The sequence below is a fragment of the Vidua chalybeata genome, chromosome 11 (genome assembly GCF_026979565.1).
Source record: "Vidua chalybeata isolate OUT-0048 chromosome 11, bVidCha1 merged haplotype, whole genome shotgun sequence".
In the NCBI taxonomy this organism is placed as follows: domain Eukaryota; kingdom Metazoa; phylum Chordata; class Aves; order Passeriformes; family Viduidae; genus Vidua; species Vidua chalybeata.
In genome coordinates this window covers 14,630,507-14,650,912 of record NC_071540.1, presented here as the reverse complement: position 1 = coordinate 14,650,912, position 20,406 = coordinate 14,630,507, and the positions used below count along the sequence as shown (strand labels likewise).

Here is a 20,406-nt window from a genome sequence, read left to right as displayed (position 1 = left end):
TTTGGGAAGCACAAGTGTTTTACAAAAGGAGTTTGTTTCACCTCAGGCAAGATAAAAGAGAAATGGGTTGAAATGCACATGATGTGTTCTGATTAAAGACCATTAATTTCAGTTACTGGTATGTGAAAATTAATATTGGGATGAATCAGGAGTGAGAATAAAATTTTAAAAATGAAAATGGTGTCCTGAGAGTTGTAGTAGTTCCATGTGGTTCTGCTGAACTGGCTTCACTGCTGTCCTGTTCTTTTGCCTTGTCTTTTGCAGGATGGGATAAACATTCTTATGGGTACCATGGTGATGATGGGCACTCCTTCTGCTCCTCGGGGACAGGGCAGCCCTACGGCCCCACGTTCACCACTGGAGATGTGATTGGCTGCTGTGTCAACCTCATCAACAATACCTGCTTCTACACAAAAAATGGCCACAGTTTAGGTAAGTGAAGGAAGGTGTTCTCAGGAGAGAGATGCTCCAGCCCTGCTCTTGCTGCTGTTTAGCACTTTGCTGTATTGTAACTCTTGTCCCACACCTGTGAGTAAGGTTTAAATGGCAGGGGAAAAGAGCACTCAGCAGCTGTCAGCAGTTGTAAATTGGCTCCAAGACAGAAATGCTTCCAGCAGGTAAAATGGTTTCCATGCTGCTCAGTTTGTTTAGATACGTTAGAATTTCATCCACAGCTTCTTCCTTCAGCTTTCTTTCCTCTGCTACTGCACAGTAGGTGGGAGGTTGGATAAGATGTCTAATGGCTGGACAAGAAGGAAAGAAAGAAGGAAGTGGGAGGTTTAATTAGTGTGTTGTTCAACTACCTACAAAGCCATGGTACTTGTGTCTTCATTTTTGAAGGGACTTGTCTATCTGAAAGCCTCAACATGTTAGTCTGGGCATTCCCAAAGCCAGACATTAATTCAGCACAAGAGGGGTCTGACTTAAGCATTGAGCTACAATTTGGTTCATTTCACACTTGTTTCAGTAACTCTCTTAAAGTTAAGAACGAAAAAATTTTGCCTAAATTAATACCTCAAATGTTTTCCAGGCATCTGTCATATCTTATTTGTCTAAAATAGAAATTTTTGGCCATTTTCCCCTAAAATACCATTTGCTTGGATGACACGTTCTCCACCCCAGATAAATACTTGTCTTTTTTTTTTTTTTTTTTTTTTTTTAACACATAAGATGTGCAGTAGGTTTTTGTAGGTTCATCTCACTTTTTGTACTGGGATTCATTTGATTTGGCAGGGAGGGATGAGCACTCCTTTCCTTTGCTTCTCCTTACTGTGTCAATTCTACTTCGTTGAATTCAAGATTAAACTGGTAGAAAAATACCAAAAATACCCCGCTCAAAACACTTATCAGAGCAAAGATGTTTTGAGTTACTGGCTGGGCTGAAGGAAGGAGTGGGATAGGAGTGCAGTGTGTGCCTGGAGAGTACAGAATTTCTGGTGAGCTCTTGGAAGGAGTACTGGGCTCCCCAATATTAGAGAGAGATGGAATTACTGGAGAGAGTCCAGCAAAGGCTGCCAAGGTGATGAAGGGTTTGGAGCATCTGTCCTAGGAGGAAAGGCTGGGAGAGCTGGGGTTGTTCAGGCTGCCCATGTCAGTCCAGTACTGGTAAGACAAGTAGAGGCTTGAAAGTAACAGCTGATGGTGTAGAGCAGGAGCTTTTGCTTAGGAGTGATACAAGATAAAACAAGAGCAACTGAGGTAATGAAATAGTTAAAAAGATTTCACGAAATGTCTCCTTTTAGTTGCTGTCCTTGCTTTTTAGCATGTATTTCCCTGTAGTGGTTTGTGCTGTGCTCCTCTGGATGTTTTCTGTTGTTTAAGTGGGTGGTTTTCCAGCTTCACTGTTTTTCACCCTGATGGTGCTGTTACTTTTCATCATAACAAAAGTGTGAGAGTCAGGAGGAGGCCAGATCTTCTATTTAATGAATAGAAGTTTGTTTATTTGATATTTAATTTCTTTCTAATGACCAGAATCTCCACAGTATAAGCTGTATGAGTTGAAAAGTTGCTGCTTAATCCTTCTCTGTTTTGTACCCGGGACTGTGTTGTGCCTGGGTGTCTGGGCAGATGAAGCCAAATAAAGAGCCCAGTTCAGTAGCTTCTGTGTTACCTTTTGTCATTACCACCCTCTGATTCTTTGCCTCGTGTCCTTGCTCAGAGATTTGTTTGGTTTGGGACATTCAGAGTTCTTTACAGCAGAGAAATTATCTAGTCTTCCTTTCTTAAATTGAAGTATTCCTTTTTCTTCAAAGATGGGGCTTTTTTGGATGGAAAGCTCGTGTTTTTCTAATCTGACATTGAATGACCCCTTGAGGAACAGCCTACCCCAGTGGTGAACAATGCCAGTGGGAAGAAGCAGGAAAGGTAACAAGAAAGTTACCATGCTTAGAGAGCAGCACTGGGGATAAGCACTGCTGTCCCCTGGGTGTCCTCTTGAGCTCCTCAGATGTGCAGTACAAGACATGAGCTGTCTGAGAAAAGGACAGGGAGAAGCCTCTCCTTAGCATTCACAGCTGGCTCCTGTGTGTAGCAGCTTTTCTTTGAGCTGTAGTGGCATAGTAGGGATAGATAGAGAGAGGAGAGATGGTGTGGTTAGAGGAGACAGGCATGGAAGTGCAGAAGGGAGCAGCAGACCTCAGACCTTGCTGGGTGACCCCACAAAAGCTGCAGGAACATTTTACTGCCTTTTCACAAAAGCAGAATGAAAATCTCATCTGAGGAGGCTGCTGGTAAGGGCCAGCAGAGTCTGTTTGTGTCACTGATAAAGAAACTGTGTCCAGGAGAAGTGCTCAGTGCAGTGCTGAGGAGAGGAGCCCCTTGGCCAGGGGCTGCACAGCTCCTCGTGGGCACAGAGCAGAGATGTGAGGAGGGGGTGACACAGCTGTCAGCAGAGGAACCAAGGCCAAATGGAGGCAGGAGCAATGATTTGTTTGGAAGTCAGAATGCTTTCTTCCCTGAAAGAAGCAACTCCTTGAAGGTCTTGAACTAATGATATTTAGTTACTAACTTGAGAATGTCATTTTTGTGTTGTGTAAACCCAAGGTTTACCAGGAAAGGGATGAATGTGTGTTTTTCTAGGTGTTTCCTGACATGAAGCTGTGGAAGCCATGTATGTCTCCTCCTAGGAGATGAGGTAATTGTGTAATCCTACTGCAGATGCCAAGAATATTCATGAGGCTAATCAGCCCCTTTGTGAGGCCAGTTAGCTTGAGAGTGGGGTTTCAGAGTTTGATTTTGTCTTTCTTTTGATGGAATTACTGTAGCTTTGTCTTTCTAATTCACTCTTCACCATTTAAGTCCTCTCCTTTTCATCTATTAATTAGACACCCCCCTTTTGTTTTCCTTGCAATTTCTTCTGTTGCTTAACTATTATCTTCCATTGTCTCCATACTTTTTCATTTAATCAGATCCATCAGGAGCACTGTATAAGAACTGTTTTCTTGGCCATCACAAATTCTGGATGTTCTGGTTGGAGCTAAGTCTTGAACTTTATTTGGAGACGTCACATGAAAACTGTTTGACATCGTATGTAGTCTTAATTCTCTGTTCTGGAAAATGTCTTGAATGTCTTCTGGCTGCTGATGAAACACTTTTGACAAGTTCTGAGGAGAGTCCTGGCAGTAAAAAACAGTGAGATGTGGCTAGAAGTGTGATGAGAGTGAATTTGGAGAGAAAGAAGGAGAAATGTTGGGGCACCAGCCATTAAGCAGAAAGTCTTGGACCAGGACATGAGGAGGAAATGTGACTGCTGCAGGTCTCTGGGTTTAAGTGGATGAGTTTGCTCAGGGACTAATGTAGGAGTGTCTCAGATCTCAGACTTTGACAGCAGACCAAGGTAAATGGAGCAGCAGGGCTATAAAAAGAGCATGCAACCCTCTGAAGTCTTGGCATAGAAAACTTCCCGTAGTTTGAGTTCTAGTGCAGGCTCTTGGAAAGACCAAGTTAACCTAAAAAGTAAAATATCCATTCTGCACCCAGTTTAGAGGCTGGGAGGAACATTAGGAGTAATGCAGAGACCTATTGTGAGAGACATACAGATGTCAGTCCCAGATTTAATAGGTTTGACCCCAAAGCTTCAAATGAAGTTTGCAGACAGCAAGAGCATTGGGATGGTCAAAACAGGACTTCAGATTAATCAAATATAAAACCATGGAATCCTGGAGTGGTTTGGGTTGGAAGGGACCTTTAAGATGATGTCATTCCAACCCCTCTGCTGTGGGCAGAGACACCTTCCACTAGACCAGGTTGCACAGGGCCCCATCCACCTTGGCCTTGAACACTTCCAGGGATGGGGCAGCCACAGCTTCTCTGGACAACCTGTGCCAGGGCCTCACCACCCTCATTCAGTACCAAAATGAACAGAAAATACCAGACTTGGCTACAGCCTTGTTCTCTGTATGAGCAGTTTTAGCCAGGTGGCCTGACTGGAGGATATCTGTTTCCAAGGGCATGCAGAGGTGTGTGGGTTTGACAGTGCTTCTCCTCAGCAGCACATTGGAGAAGTATTCAAGTATTTTCCTGGGCTGCCATTTCCTGGTCTGCTCCTTAGGATGCCCACACTGCTGAACATGTTATGTTTATTGCAATCCACCAGCAGTGCTTAAGGATTCCCTGGATCACAGTGACCTAAACAGATGCTGGAGGAGTGCCCTGCTGTGCAGGCACTGGAGTGCTGTGGCTGATTACCCAATGTACATTGTCTTGTGCAAATTGAATTCTGTAAGTGGCCAGTTGTGAGGCAGAAAGAGTGATTGGTGCTGGGTGGAGAGCAGAGATGGGCTGGAAGGTCCACAGACACGTTCTGTGCACGGGGTCATGTGTAAGTGCAGTCATGGAAAGTGGAAATCCTTTGTTTGGTTGGCAGGTGAAAATGTCAATCACACTGTGCCCTAGCACTGAACCCTCATTTAATGTCTTTATGTCACTGCCTTGATGATCACATTAACTTCATGGACTTAGAGGGGAGGCCCTTCACACACTTGCTCTTGCTTCCTGACCTCTTGATTCGTCCAGTCCTTATGTGTTTAAGAAGGTTGTGGTTTTAAACTGGATCCAGGCTTTGGAGGGGCTGCAGAGACAGAAAACAGTTTCACATTCAAGCTGTGATTATTTCACTTTCTGCTGCTGGCTTTCCTGGATGCAGGTGTGTAGCAGTGTAGATGCAGAAACTAAGCAGACATGTCTGTGCAACAGACCAAGTGCTGTCAGCATAAAGCATTTTATTAGTCCGAGTTACATAACAGAATGTGGAAAACAGACATTTGTCTCATGGTAAAGGCAATGTAATAAGTTTATTTTAGAATCATAGAATTATTTTCTCTGGGAGGGATCTCTGGAGGTCAAGGATCCAACACCCTGCTGAAAGCAGGCCCAAACTAGATCGTGTTACTCAGGAAATCATTAAGTTTTTACTGTCTTCAAGAATGGAGATCACCTGGGAGTTTTCTGGTCCTGATTCAGTGTTTGACCAAAATTCATACTGAATTTTTCTCATTAGAATTTCCCATGTTGCAGCTTGTCTGTGTTGCCTCCTGTCTCCTGCCACCATGCATCTCTGAGTAAAGCCTTTTTTGTACCCTCCTGTATGACAGCTGTAGGCAGCAGTAGGTGTCTGCCCTAATGTTTTTGAGACTGATCAGAGATTTTTCCCTTAGCCTGTCTTTGTCTTGCTGGCCTCTACTGGACTCACTCCAGTCTCACTGTGTCCTGTGTTGGAGAGCCCTAAAGTGAACATCATAACTCAAGTGTAGACTAACCAGTGTTGGAAAAGAAGGGAGAAATCCCATCCTTTAACCTACACTGTCACTAATACAACTCAGGATGTGTTTGATGTCCTTTGCTGCAAGGACCCACCGCTGGCTCCTGCTCTACTTGTTGCCCAGCAGGACCCTGAATCTTTTCTGCAGATCTGCTTTCTCTCCAGTCAGCCTCATCCTGTTCTGTTTTCTGGGAGTATCACAGCCTGGTGGCAGGGCTCTTAGGTTACTTTTGTTGAGCTTTGGGAGGCTTGTGCTGAATCATTTCTCCAGCTATAGCACTGTGCCCTCCAGCCTATTGTCCACTCTCCTGTTTGGTGACACCTGAGCACACTTTGTCCCATTGTCCAGGTCATTAGTGAAGACATGGAACTGTGTTGGCCCTGCCATTGATCCCTGAGGGACAACTCTTGGACTTTGAGCTGCTGATCCCAACTCTTCCATCCTGACAGTCCAGCCAATTTTCCACCCACCTTGTAATCCATTCAAAAACCATGTGCTTGTCCAGGTGCTGGAAGCAGCTTCCAGCCACACAGCTACACAAGCCTGGCCACCTTTGGCTCTGAGAGGTGCTGGGGGCAGAGGAAGACTCCAGTGGACAACAGGCTCAGGGAGATTGGCCTCATTCTGGCATAAGGGTAGGAAAACAAGCTTTCATCCACCTTTTCATCCAGCTGAGCAAAATAATTGCAAAGTGAAAAAAAGGTTTGAGTGAGGAACAATATCTGGGCAAAGTGACAAGGTGAGAGAAATGTTTTCCTCAGCCTCGTGTTCAACATCACCTGTGTGCACAGTCTTTGGTTGGGTTATAGAGAGGGTGCTCAACAGACAAGGTTCAAACTGCCAGGATGTTCATTAAACCATACTGACTATCTGCCATGATGTTAATTTAACTTTATTGGCTCTTTATTTAGTAAAATATTCAGGATTTCTTTCCGAGCATTTGATTTTGCTGTTTTGAATAAAAATTACTTGTTTCCTATCTTGACTCCTAAAACTGCTTTAAATTACCATTTCAGACTGATCTGGTGATGTTACATTGCAGCTCTGGGTTAAAACAGTCCTAAAATTAAAAACAGAGGGTGGTGTTCTCCTGCTTCTGCAGTGCCTTCCAGTGCCAGGCAGAAGGGAAGGAGGAGAGGTGGGACGTGTGTGAGAACTGGGTGTACTGGTGTGGGTACCAGCCTTCCTCTGGCTGGGGACACGAAAGCATTCTTGGGAGCACACATGGGGAAAGCCTGCAGCTTCCAGACTGACTCCTGGAATGTTAGCTGGAAGTCTGGATTTAGCTGAGCCTGATGAGGTGATGGCAGCAGTGTCCCCTGTGCTGTTGGTGAGGGTGACCCAAAGCCTGGGGGGTAGAGCTGCTGGCTCTGGCTGACCCATCTCCCTGTGCTGCTGGCCCCCAGCCGTGGCAGGAGAGGCACCATCCTTTGGAGCAGTAACTGCCCCTAAAGCAGATGCAGAGCTGTGCCTGGGGTAGCTGGCTGTGGTGAGTGTTGTCTCTAGCCAGAACTCTGTTAGCCATCCCAGGCAATGGCTGCCTCAGCTTGAATACCTCTTTTCTGATATGCCAGATGTAAATATAAAGGGAAACCATAACACTTTTTTTCCATCATTTCTGTTTGGAGCTGTGTCAGCTGAGTTGAGGATGAGGCTGTTCTTGGCACAGTGTTTCTCAGGTGCTCCTGGCTGCAGCTTGGTCCTGTTGCAGGGCTGTTCCCCAGCTGTAATGCCAAGTGCTGAATATTCATTCCTTTTTCTCTGGCTGATAAGAAGAATCAGTTACAGCCTAAACCAAAGCAATTTTATACTAAAACTCTGTTTCTAACACCACAGTGAGTCTTGAAAACTAACTCCTTCCTAGTAACAGAGGGAGAAGCAAAGGAAAGAGGAGCTGCTTTTAGAAAATCAAATTTTTGGGAGAGATGTTGAGAACATTTATTCTTTTTCCTGAACCGTTCTCCAGATGCAAAACTTTGCAGAGGAGGGAATTGGGGAGGGAAGTTACTTCTAAATACATGAGGTAGTGAAATGCAGGGTCACAGCTGGGATTTGAAATGCAGTAATGTTTTATAGCATGTTAAGAATGTAGGCAAGCGGGGAAAAAAATCCTTTGTCTTTTTAATTCTAATATTTTTCCCCCTACAGGTATAGCCTTTACAGACCTCCCAGTAAGTACACCTATTTTCAGTATTTTAAGTAAGGATGCAAACAGAAGGGAGGGGGAAGAGTGTGGGGGTGTGATTTTTTTTTTTTTCCTGTTTGATGCCCTGTTGAAAAAACATGATAACACACATTACTGAATGATGTGGATGCTCCTTTTTCTGAAACTTCATAATCCTGTGACTGTGTTTGTGGGCTACTCACATGCCTCCTCTCATCCCTCACCACCTCTAAGAATATGTTGCTCCTTCTCCTGGAATTAAAGCAAGGATGCAAACTTCATTACAGGTCATTGTCTTCCAAATGCAGCTTTGACTCTGAGGAGGAGTACATGTGCATAGTTACACTGGTTTCTAGTCAGGTCTCACAAAAGCACAAGAAAATGTTCCCTCTTTTCTAGACCCAAGTGTTCCTGGACAAGGAGGATGTGTTCAGTGAAAAAAGGTAAACCTGGGTCAGGCATACACCAACACGCCCACTGCATCCCTCTCATACACAAGACTTCTTGTCCCTAAGGTTGCACTCCTATCTTTGTACTTAAAAACCACTAATTAATTTACTGTGACAAATTTCTTAGTTTTGATAATTTTTTTAGGCCTACAAAGTAATCCATTTTCTTAGCTGACTTCCCTGTTGTGTGGAAGAAAGGTTGCTTTGCTTTGTTCTGTACTTCCTGTCAAAAATTTTATCTTATTCCTCTAATTTTTATATTGTGAGAAATAATGGCTATCATTCCCTGTTGACCTTCCCAATGGGATTTAGGGATTTACAGATTTCTCCCATATCCCAACTACAGCCTGCACTTAAATTGCAGTTATTTGATTGGCCTTTTCACATCAGCTGTCAATACAGGGTGTTCTGGTTTTTTTTTGTCCAAGGGTCTTTGAACTTGGTAACATTGCAGCGTGTTCTAAACCAGAAACTCTTTATGTGGGTTGTTCCACAGCAGTTCATTCACTTGGTCCAAGTACAATTTATGAAAGTACAAGAACAGTTTGCCTTTCCATGAAGATTAACCTTTTGGAGTGAGGTATTGTGATAACCTTGCATGCACAGCAAGAAGATGCTTCTCTGATGTACCCTTAGTTTTTGGTGCTGTTTGTTTTCCCTCTGGATATAGATTACATTAGTAGTCACAGATTTACCATATTCCTTCTAATTTTTTCACCTCTTTGTCTTCTCATTTGGCTAGACTGCTTCTCCTTCTGCAGCAGGAGCAGTGTCCATGTTGAGATAGGCAATGGCTATTTAGGCTCCTGTCAATCAAAAATGGCTGTCCAGCACATGTACCACTGCTTTGTCATTTACTGCTCAAGTGTTGCTGTGGAGCTTCACAGCACAGATTTGGCAGGTTGTAATTCCCTGTCCTGCTTAGCTTAACTTGCATCCTGTTGATCCTGGAGTGCACAGTGAGCTGACACAGACATTTAATGTTCATGTGTAAGCTGTTCAGCTCTGTGCTGAGTCTCTGTTAGCACAGGGGATGAGCAGCTGGGGAGGCAGAGCAGACAGAAGGGTGTTTGCTGCACTGAGGTCTTGCAGTGCCAGTGAGATTGAACTCAAAACTCTCCTGTGCCCCTGGCATCTCTCTGTCCTGCTGTTCCTTGATCTGGTCAGATCATCCTCACAGGATCTCAGGCTTGTTTCTCTGTGTGTCTTGTGCAGAGGAGATGTTTTAGTGTAAAACTGGGAGAAGATCTGGCCAGGGTAGGTTTTAGCAGATGCCTCCTGGTGGAATCTCCAGTGGTTAAATGGTGTGTAAATGGTCTCTGTACCTTTACCAGCCAGGTTACTGAGCTGTTTTCTGGTGAAATCCCCTTCTGGCTTTTACAGCAGCAGCTAATCCACAACACTGTTTTTCTGGGCCATGAAGGAGAACAGCTGATGCCCTGTAGGCTTCCTACTATTGAGAATTATCCTTCATGACATAATTCCTCTTCAAAAAGAGGAGGAAAGAAGCTTGATGGGTCTTTTTACCCCTTAATTGTGGATGTGAGCAAAGATGGGAGACTTCTGCCTCCATGTGGCTCTAGAGCATCCCTCTGCATATGCTAAATCACTCTGCTGCTCTGCTGGCAGCTTCCTAAGGGTGCCTACACCTGACTTCAGCATTCTCTTTTCCAATATCCTTCTCTTGGATTACTGCCTTCTTCCTTCACCCTGGCAGAGACCAATGTATTCCATGGATTATTGGTTGTTCAAACAGTTCAGGTTACTGCCTTTCCTAAAGAAGGAGATGCCAAGCCCAAGACAGATTTTGGTTTAAAGTCTATCAGAGATTGTAGACTTCTTGAGGCAGTAGAGATTATGAAGCTGATCACTTGCAGGTTTCATTTTTTATAGTTCTCTGTTCCAGGCTCAAACACAATATCCAGTGATCATAAGGTAAAGAAAAGAAAGTATCCATTATAGAGTCTGTGTTCTTCACCTGCTAAAGCTGAAAATTTAACTGCAAACAGGAGTGGGAACAGCAAACTTACCTGAGTGACCCTTGAAATGCTCTGGTTTGAGCAGCTCCACATGGATTTTTTGGCTCTGGTCCATTCCTCATTACTCACCCCTCCAGGAGGACTTTAAGGGAGAGCTTTTCCTTGCATTACAGCCTAAGGGGTGTTGAAGCTGACTGGTAACACACATCAGTAAACCCCATTACATCTGCAATTTTTAAGCTTAAATTTTAGGGTTGGCATATCAGTGAGATTAGACAATTTAATTGACCCTTCAAAACATTGCCAGATTAGAAATAATTTCCTTGAAATGCTTGTTCCAAAATTCCCCTTTTAGAGGCAAATGGTGAAGACAGTATTTTGCAGAATTCACAATATTAGGAAGTTGAAATGGATACTTTAATTTGAAAACCAGACCACAGATGTTGAAACATTCTTGCTTTGGCTTGTTTCAGTTTCCTCTGAAGAAATAAAGTGATAGGAAAAAACACATTTTGGCTTAGCACAGGCTGAAGTTAAAACCAAAAGAACTGCTTGAAATAGGAGTGAATTCCCACAGAGGATAAAGAGGGAGTTTTGGGTTTTTTTTGGGCGCTTTTTTTTTTTTTTTTTTTTGCCAATTTAAGTCAGTGCTCAGGCCCAACTCTTATTGACACAAGCCTGGATCAGGTCTATCCTGCCTGGAGGTTGAAGGAATAATGGAAAATAAAAAGAAAAAACCAGAAGAGCCTGGGGTTGGATTGTAGGAGTGCAGAGGGACAAGGGGTTAAAAACCAGGTCAAGATGAACAGTGGGGATTTTCAGTAACTGGTGGCCAACATCAGGGCAAGAGGTGGGCCAGATGTCATGGAGAAGGTGTTCCTGAAAAACCTGGCAGGAAAAGCATCTCCTGGGTCACTGGGCTCTGGGATAGTGTCTGCCTGCATCTGGCAGGGTGCTGGGGATACGTGAACTTCCCAACAGCTGCTAAGCAGAGAGAACACTTCCCACATGGAAAAATAGAATTTTACCTTAGAGATGGTTGGAGAGATGTAGAGGGTAGGCAGCTTCTGCTCAAAGATGGGGGGGGGGTGTGCTTCCAGCTTCCAAGTATTTTGGGTGTCTGATTCCTGGCTTTGGAAGCTCTTGGGTTTAAGATACTGAGAAGATAATAAGAAGTCTGAAGAATGGACTATGGAAAATATCTGATCCCTCATTAGAGATATTTCCATGTCAGCCAAATTTGAAAGAATGGAGGGACTAAATGTAATTACAGCATTTTCCTCTGGTAGCTCTTCCTTTGTCATGCTGTATTTTACTTTGCACATCTCTGACCTAAAGACTTCCTTGGTGTGGGAACAGGAAAGGAGGTGTAGTGAATCACCAGTAATGCAGTCGTTTTCAGTTTCCAACCTGTATTTATAGATTCATTTCTTTCCTTTGTTTTTTGAGGTTTGATAATTTCAAAGGTAGAGGAGGTCGGTCAGGTTCTTAACCAGTTCAGTTTTGAAAATGAGACCAGAGATGCTGCAGTCCCTCCAGGAACCTGTTCCAGGCCCAAATCATCCTCATCTCTGCAACAGGGAAGAATAAGTTGAAGAAATTTTCCAGATGATTGTAGGAAAGCCCATGTCTGTTGCTATAGAGGAGGAGAGGGTCATCCTAGGTTTCTGACTTAAGGAGGGACGTCTGCCCTTCTACTGTTCTAATATCCGATATGGGTTCAACCCTGAGCAAGGCACTGCAGCCAGGCACCTTCCAGACTTCAATTCCATACAAGTGTCCCTGTGTCTTGCCCAGTGTCCAGTTTCTGGCTCCACTGTTTTAGAGCAAAGTGGAAAAAACCCCAACACCAAACAGTTCCTGAGGGGCACAAGAGAGATTTCTTCCCCCACGCTGCAGACTCTCAGCACATGCTCTGAAGCAGAGAATTAGTGAAGTTTGTGTCTGTTTTGCAAATAGAAAAGTAATTTGTGCTGCACAGAAGTAATCTGAGAGTGAATGGAACATGCTTTTGAAAAATGTGATCAGTGATGAGAACCAGGCATCCCTGTACCTTTCTGGTGCTGTTTCTCTTTTCCCAGCATTTAAGTGGGCTCAGGGATTCCATTTGTATCCATAAGCTTATTATATAGCATGAATTCAGAGAACTTCTGATACACTTTGAACACCTATTTTCAATTAAATCATCCTTAGAAACTGAATTATTGGCTGAATTTTAGAGGCACTTTCATGGTCGTAATGTTTTTATTTTCCTCAAGTTCTAATTATGCGTCAAAGCTTCCATTTGGATCTGTACACTTACTCTTAAAATGAAATTAATCTATCAGTAGTGTAATTTCTTTTCTGGATGTCTTGGGGCCTTGGGATCATCAAAGACCTAACCTCAGAGCTCCACCACTGTCTGTTCCCTTTTCATCAGAGATGTACAGTACTGAGATAACCATTTCCAAGGAATAAAAGACTTGAGTTGAAACAGGAGGGAATACACAGATCCATTGATTGAGATGATGCACCTCTCATTTATTATTATTGTTATTGTTGTTATTATTATTAATTTCCACTATTATTTCTGTTGTTGTTATATTATCTGCTGGCTCTTGAAGCTTGGTAGAAATTGTAGAATACTAAGCCAGAAGTGCCATCTACAGACTGTAGTCATGGCCTTGATCCCAGGCTGCTGGGGAATTGGACCCATTGTTCTGGTTTGATGCAATAACTTTTCATAAATGCACAGTAAGTCACAGGATTCCTTGATAAGTACCCAAAGGGCTGTTGCCTCTTCCAGTTCCATTATATTTATTTCAGTTTAAAGAGCAGCTCTTTGGTTTTACCAAACCACATAACTGGAACCAGAAGGATAAATCTGTGTTTAATACAGGTTTGTTTTTCTCCCTTCCCAGTCAAACCTCTACCCTACAGTGGGTCTCCAGACTCCAGGAGAGATCGTGGATGCCAACTTTGGGCAGCAGCCCTTTGTGTTTGACATTGAGGACTACATGAGGGAGTGGAGGGCGAAGATCCAGAGCACCATTAAGCGGTTTCCCATAGGAGACAGGCTGGGAGAGTGGCAAGCCATGCTGCAGAAGTAAGTCACTGCCTTGGTGCTCAGCTTCTTCCCTCTTGTTAGGCTTTAAATACTTCTTAAGTGCTAATTTGTGCTCTCTTATGGCAAAAATTGCCACTCTGTGCATTTTGCTCAAATTGTTTTACCCTCTGTTCTGTTGTTTAAGTTCTGCCTGTGTAGATTGCTGCTGTTTCAAATGTAAAAGATATGGGAGAAGTTTTCAGCCAAAGATTGCATGGAAGCTTGTAGCAATGGAAGAACATACATTTTGGGGTGATGCACTGTGGGAGGGGGAAGACACCATAAAAACTCCTAATACAGGAGAAAAGCCAGTGTGTAAGTCAGCTGAATTCAGAAATGAAAGAGCAAGAAATAGCCTAAACCAAAGGCTTCCAAACCTAACTGAAAGCACAATTATGGTGTTTTATAAATTTATGAATATTGAAAGCACTTCTCATTGCAAAAAGGATTGAGTGGAACTTGATGAGAACAGTTGGCAGGAGTTGTCAGAGTTCAGGAGTGTTATTGTTGCTGTTACTTGCCTTCCAAAATGGGACCAAACTAGAGAGCCAGGACCACCCTTACCAAGAACTGTTGATTCTGCTGCAGTGAGACCATTTTATCCCTGTATTTGTTCCTTGTGTTCTCCAGAATTTTTTCTTCTGATGTGCACTGTGGGGTTGTCAGGGTCACCACTCTGGAGCTCCTCCTATAGAGCTCTTGGGCAGAAGCACTTGTATTTAAAACAACTTCCAAAAAGACACACCTGTATACAATGTCACCCCTAAGAATGATTGCTGACTCATAAAATACTCTTTCTGAAAGTAGCCAAGTTGAGTGTGTGCTTTGAGCTGTGACTTGATCAGATCACTGCCAGCTTCATCATGAGAAGCCTGTTTTGATATTCATCGTGAATAGCTTTGAGATCCTGATACTGGCTTTTTAGATTTTGTTAAAATCCAGTGAGCATTAATATTGAGTCACTGTGTCCTGGGAATGCACAAGTGCATTAGAAATGGTCTGTTCAGGAAGATGGTTTTGTTGTGTTTGTTTTCTGACAGTGATAGTCCTTCCTCCCCAAAGATTTTTAAAAAATACAGCTTTGAAGAGTGTTAATGTTTTTAAAATCAATGCTGACACCAGATTAAAGTATCTGTGAGTGTGCAGAATTCATAAGGAGGTTGAACTACTAAAGATATAATTGCTGGCAAATCAGTGATGGAATAAATTCAAGACCAGAATATTTTTCTTTTTTAGATCTGCTTGAAAGCCATGAACCTCTCTGAGGTTCAGATTTGTGTCTGCAAAGGATGTCACTGGCAGTAACACAGTATTGAGCCCTTACCAAGTGACCCTTGGACAGCAGTCATAAATAAATACTGTATATGCTTTGAGATTCCTAATAATTTATTTTTTCCACTCTGTAAAGTGAATCTAGAGCCTCCCTCCTGTTTGCAGAGGACCAGGTGCCTGTCCTGTAAATGCACACAGTTTAGACCCAGAAGTAGAACCTTGGTTATGTCCTAAGCAAGCTGAGTTTCTCAGTGAAATTGCAACTTCTGTTGTGTTGGTTTCTTTCAGCTCCAGTGTGATGGCTCTGTTTCACTGGTACCTCATCATCTCTTTGTATTTTCTTTTGTTCTAGTATGGTTTCGTCATATTTGGTTCATCATGGGTACTGTTCAACAGCAACTGCCTTTGCCAGAGTCACAGACACCACAATCCAGGAAGAACAGACCTCAATAAAGAACAGACAAAGTAAGTGTCTTGGGTGTCACTCCTCAAGTGTGTTTGTTCCCTTTGGAACTCTGCAGAGGAGTGGAAGTTACTCCATGAGAGTACAGAGCTGTGTACAGCACGCTGCTGGCCATGGAGTAGAGCTTGGGAATCTCTGCTAGGAGCTCTTTTCCCATCATCACTGCGTGCTCTCCACCCTCTGCCATCTTTGCCTGGAGAACTGCCCTGTTCCTTCCTGTCCCTGTCTGCTCTGCTTGGCCATTACCTAGGCTGAGATCATTGTGCACCAGAGATGCCTTTGGATTTGAGCTCTTCACTGCTGGCTGTTGCAGCAGGGGCGGTTCCATTAGCCTGGGCACAGGGACTCAGACACATCCATTAGTTTTGCTGAAGCTCTGAATTAAGGACTCTTCCAGTCCCTTTGCACATTGTGATTTCAGGTAACTTTTACATGCTGAGGGGTTTTCAGATTGACAGCCAATGTGTTAAGCTCACACTGGGTGAAGAATTTGTGTTCTGTGTTTGTTTTGGTTGCTGCTGTTTGCTCCCAAGTGGCTCATCTCTCAGCTGGTGAGGCTGTCAGCACTTTTGGTCCTGCAGAATAAGGCTTGCAGCTTTCTCCTGCTGTACCTTTTTTTAAAACTTTTCTATTCACAGGCTCAGCCTGCAGAGTGGCAGAACATTGGTGTGTTTTCTGCATTCTCCTGGCTGTTGAATACAGGCCACATGCCTGTACATTCCCCTTCCCTTTGTGAACTGTTTCTCGTGTCACCGTTACGTATCAGAGCATTGTGCCCCTTTGTGGCTTGCTCTCCATACATTGCATGTGCTTAGCCAGCATTCAGGTTCATTTGGGGACTCTGCTTTTAAATAACTTGCAGTTGCTGCCTGTTAGTGCTGATGGGCTTTGTGCTTTCCAGGTCATGCATTATGCAGCCCTGACCCCAGCCAGTGCTCCCAGTGGTGTGGGTTTAAGTGGCAGAGCCTGACGGGAGGTGCGTGAGATGCTGCGGGCTCATTTGTCTGAGGACAGGTGACAAGGCAGATGGAGGGAAGGAATACAGAGCCCTGAAGTTGGGGCCTGAATAAAAGGTGTGAGGAAAACACAGATGGGGAAACAAAAAGAGGGGGAAACATAAAAGGGAATGACATCTGTGAGAGTTGCCAAACAAGGCAAAGCAGAGCTGTCAGAAGCAGTGAGACGAGAAAATGGACGTGCAAGAGAGTGAAATGAGAGCTCTTGTGTTGGTGTGAGAACCACGGCTTTGGTTCCAGATTTCAACTATAATAATAACCAGATAGACACTGAGAAGTGGGAGACAAAACAAGTCATTGCAGTTTGTTACTGGGATTGTTAATGAAGATTTACCAGACTGGGCTTCCAACTGCTCCAACACTTTGGGAAAGCCACAGCCTGTTGTTATCAGAGGCCCTGCTTGCAAAGCGCCCCATGGGCCATTCCAAACCTTCCCTCTGCTGTTCATAAGGAATGCTGGAAAAACAATGCAGTTTTAGTTTTAAGTATATTTAATTTTTATCTCCAAGTACGCTTAGAAAAAAGAAATGTGAGTCGCTGTAGATCAGTAGCTTCTCTGAGCTTTCAGGGATCTCGAGTTGAGTCTTGCACTTGTGTCTTCTGACCTGCTGAAGGAATATACATGGGACATGAACTCCAGCATCGTAAGTGTCTTCTGCCTTGTGTCTTTGCACCTCCTAGAAGTGTACAAGTCACTGAGCTGTTTATAGTGTAGTCAATAGCTTGTACTTCTCTGGGAATACAGTGAAGTGGACTTGCAGGAACATAGTTTTGTTGATATAATTACTTCTGCTTAGTAGTAGGAGTATTGTGGAAGCAGTACTGTGCTATGATTTAAGATCACAGATCCTCTAAGAGCACTCTATTTATCTCATACTGAGCCATATGTTTGCTTCCAAGCTTGAACCAGACAGAGAATGTAATATGAGGGTGACCTAGGAACTTGGCCTCTGAAATTGTCACTTCCCCAGCAGCCTCCTTGTTTCCATCCAGTTGTCATGTCCTGCTTTTGTTTCCATTGCCGCAGAGCTCTGTGACTAAAGAACTAAAGTCTCAGAGCACCCCAACCCGCCTACTTCATCCTTCAGATCCTTCTGCTCTTGATGGTTTTTTGCTACTAAAAGATCTTTTCACATTTTCACAGGGTTTTCTTTCCCCTAATCCATAATAAACCAATTATGATCTCCAGTTCTCCCAAGCCCTTGTGCAAGGTGGTCATGGGGACCTGGATGGAGTGGATGAGACAGCTCTTTTGGCTGTTCCTGTGGGCTGGTCCTGTGTGTCACTAGGTCTCCTTTTGCTTTCAGGAATACAGAAGCTAGTATTAGCAGGCAGAGTGGGAGAGGCTATAGAAGCCACCCAGCAGCTCTATCCTGGCCTCCTAGAACATAACCCCAACCTGCTCTTCATGTTAAAGTAAGTATGAAAAGCTTTATGCTCCCTAATGCTGAAATGTGTAAATGAAGGAGGGAAGAAGAACCTGTTCAAACATCCAGTCTGGCTGCACACCTTGCTCTGAATTCAAACTGTTTGAGCTCCCTTTGGGAGTCCTTTGCACAGTGCTTGTAGCACCATAGATGTAGCCCTTTTGTTGCTGCTTAGACCCAGTGTAGCTTTGCCTCATGAGGTCAGGCATAGGTGGGTGAATTTTAGTTCTGCTGACTGCCAGAAATTCCTTCAGAGGAGTTTCTTTACTGCTCTTGTGGAGATCTTGCAGTGCTGGAGCAGTGTCAGTCATTGTGAAGGTTCCTAGAAAGGCAGATGTATGGAAAAAGCTGTCTGGGGTAGAGATTAAAGGAAGAAGTGTCCCAGTTCTCCCAGCTGTACAGAGTGGTTCTCCCCAGACTTCTGAGACATATGAGGACAATTCCCAGTAAAGCTAAATGAGGAGCTGTCCTCACTGTCACTGTGGATATTGCATTTTTTACTCTTCCTTTCTATTTTCCATTGGCCACCAGTATTTTTAGGTTGGTGGAGTAGTGAAGGAATGATGGTATTTGACAGATTTAATACCTTCTCCCTGAAAAAAATGCTCCACAATTGAATTTTGGAGTACCTGCAGAAGAGTTGGAGGTGAAAGCTGCAAAGGAACAGTTTTTTCTTAGTACGGTGGAATTAAACTTGCTTTTTTGGGAATGTCTCAACATCCTTTAGCATCAAAAATGAACTTTCCAAACTCCTTCTGTGGCAGCAGCTCTTTGGCCACACAGAGAGGCACAGACTTTCCCAGGCATTTTCCTGGGGAAGGCTGTGAGAAGGTCAGAGAAAAGAATTAGAAACAATTCTTATCTCCACTTATTGCACCTGCTGTTGTGCACATGTGGAATGTGTGATTTGTTTACCAAAGGGTGATTTCTTAATTAGACACTGGATGGTGTTTGGATGAATTGACCAAGCTGTATCAGACTGGCTGTAAAGGTTACTGAGTTTCTTAATAAGTATAGTATAATATAGTGTAAGATGATATAATAAAGCAATTGATCAGCCTTCTGCAATCATGGAGTCAATGCTAATTATTACCCAGCTGGGGGCCTGCGGCAACACCTTCCTCTGTAACATCATCAGAGCACTGACAATACAAAGGCCCAGGAGCCTGACATGTCTTTTTGAGAGTTTCTAGGAGTTGCCCAGTCGGGCCCTAAGGCAGGCTGAGTGCAGAGCATCCCGGCTGTCACGCAGCCTTTTGTCCCTCTTGCCTCCCATGAACCCAGGTGCCGGCAGTTTGTGGAGATGGTGAATGGCACCGACAGCGAAGTGCGGTGTTTCAGCGCCCGCAGCCCCCGCTCCCAGGACAGCTACCCCGGCTCCCCCAGCTTAAGTCCTAGACATGGATCAAGCAACTCACACGTTCACAGTACTGGTAAGTGTGTGCTGTATCTCCAGATGAGGAGAGCAGATGTCAAAGGTGGATGTGGTGTGGTATCTTAACATTACCTGCTGTTTCCATGTGTTATTCTCTGAAATGTTCCTTTCCTTTCCTTCCCAGCTGAGGGGGTGTCTCTCCACGGTCACAGAATTGGTTTTGCATTAGTTATCTTCCACAATTGTCTGCAGAGCAGGTTTATTTCAGAATAAAGAAGCTTTTGAAGGCAGTCTTCTACTGCAGCCACCTGTGACTCAGTGTTTCACCGATAGAGTGCTGAGAGGAGGTCTGGAAAGCAAAGCCTGTTTTCTGTACCTTGGAGTCTGCAAAATAATTGCTTTCCAGAAAGAACTGAGCAGAAGCTGCTTTGCAGTAAAGCAAAAGGTCAGGGTGATGCACTGCACAAAAGCTTCTGCCTGCCCCATGGACTTTACCTTGCAAGCTCTAAACATGTGAGAAGGGAACAGTTCTGTTCCAGTAAAACCCAGCTCTGGAGCATCAACTCTTTGGAGTTTGGGAAATTAAACTTTAGGTTTTAAAGTGGAAAGAACTTTAAGAAGATAAATGAGGACACCTGAGATATCTTCCCTAGGTAATTACTGACTGTAGCTTTGGAGATGGAGTGAGCCAGGAGAAATGACCTGCAGAGCCCTTGGAAACAGGCTGAGCTGCTTCACTGAGCTGTGAGCTGCTTACAGCCATCTGAGTGTGTTTTGGGTTGGTATTCCCACTGCTCCATGTGACAAACTGCAGACAGGCAAATATTTAAGGAAAAAGTAGACAATTACTTGAATAGATCCAAGCTGTCTCTCACCTTTCCAAGCCAATATCTTTGTTTTCCTCTGCTGTGTTGTGAGAAGCCCTGGGTATGTTTCTTTGACTAGATTGTCAGAATGATCCCATCAGTCCATAAAAGCTCCTGTCTACATCTGCAACTGCAGTGCAAGGCAGTATTTATATATATATATATATTTGTCTCTACACATGGACATCACCTTCCACAGTTCTCTGTCAGACCTTGTTCTTTCAAAAGAGTGGTAATTTCATCCGAGCACATTTCAGAAATGAAGCAGAACTGTTGTCAAGAGGTTACTCTGTCTTTGTCTTAAAAACACACAAACCAGCCCATTTGAATCTTTGTGTTGGCTGTGATAGAAGAAAGAAATACATTCCCTGCTATAAACATAATTGTGGTATCAGCTGATCAATTTGGATATATCACCATCACTTCTGGAGAACAGCCATGCCAGGTCACATCATTTAGTCAAGGTCCTGTGATCAATACTGGTTGCCTAGGGAAGAATATATGAAGAAGACAAGCCCATAGTGAGGTTTTTCTAAAATATTTTAGCCCC

At 43.7% G+C, this 20,406-nt stretch overlaps 1 protein-coding gene across 4 annotated transcripts in view; it reads left to right on the top strand.

The window, feature by feature from the left end:
• RANBP10 (RAN binding protein 10) overlaps positions 1-20,406 on the top strand; it is a 66,025-nt gene that overhangs the window by 33,562 nt on the left and 12,057 nt on the right. For 3 of the 4 annotated variants that reach the window (XM_053952809.1, XM_053952808.1, XM_053952810.1), the window contains 6 exons: positions 265-432; positions 7,908-7,930; positions 13,252-13,436; positions 15,061-15,173; positions 17,496-17,604; positions 18,900-19,048. In XM_053952809.1, the coding sequence (XP_053808784.1) occupies positions 265-432; positions 7,908-7,930; positions 13,252-13,436; positions 15,061-15,173; positions 17,496-17,604; positions 18,900-19,048 (747 nt within the window). Of the gene's footprint in view, positions 1-264; positions 433-6,193; positions 6,395-7,907; positions 7,931-13,251; positions 13,437-15,060; positions 15,174-17,495; positions 17,605-18,899; positions 19,049-20,406 lie in introns of those variants that run through there. The other variant, XM_053952812.1, reaches the window with a different exon arrangement.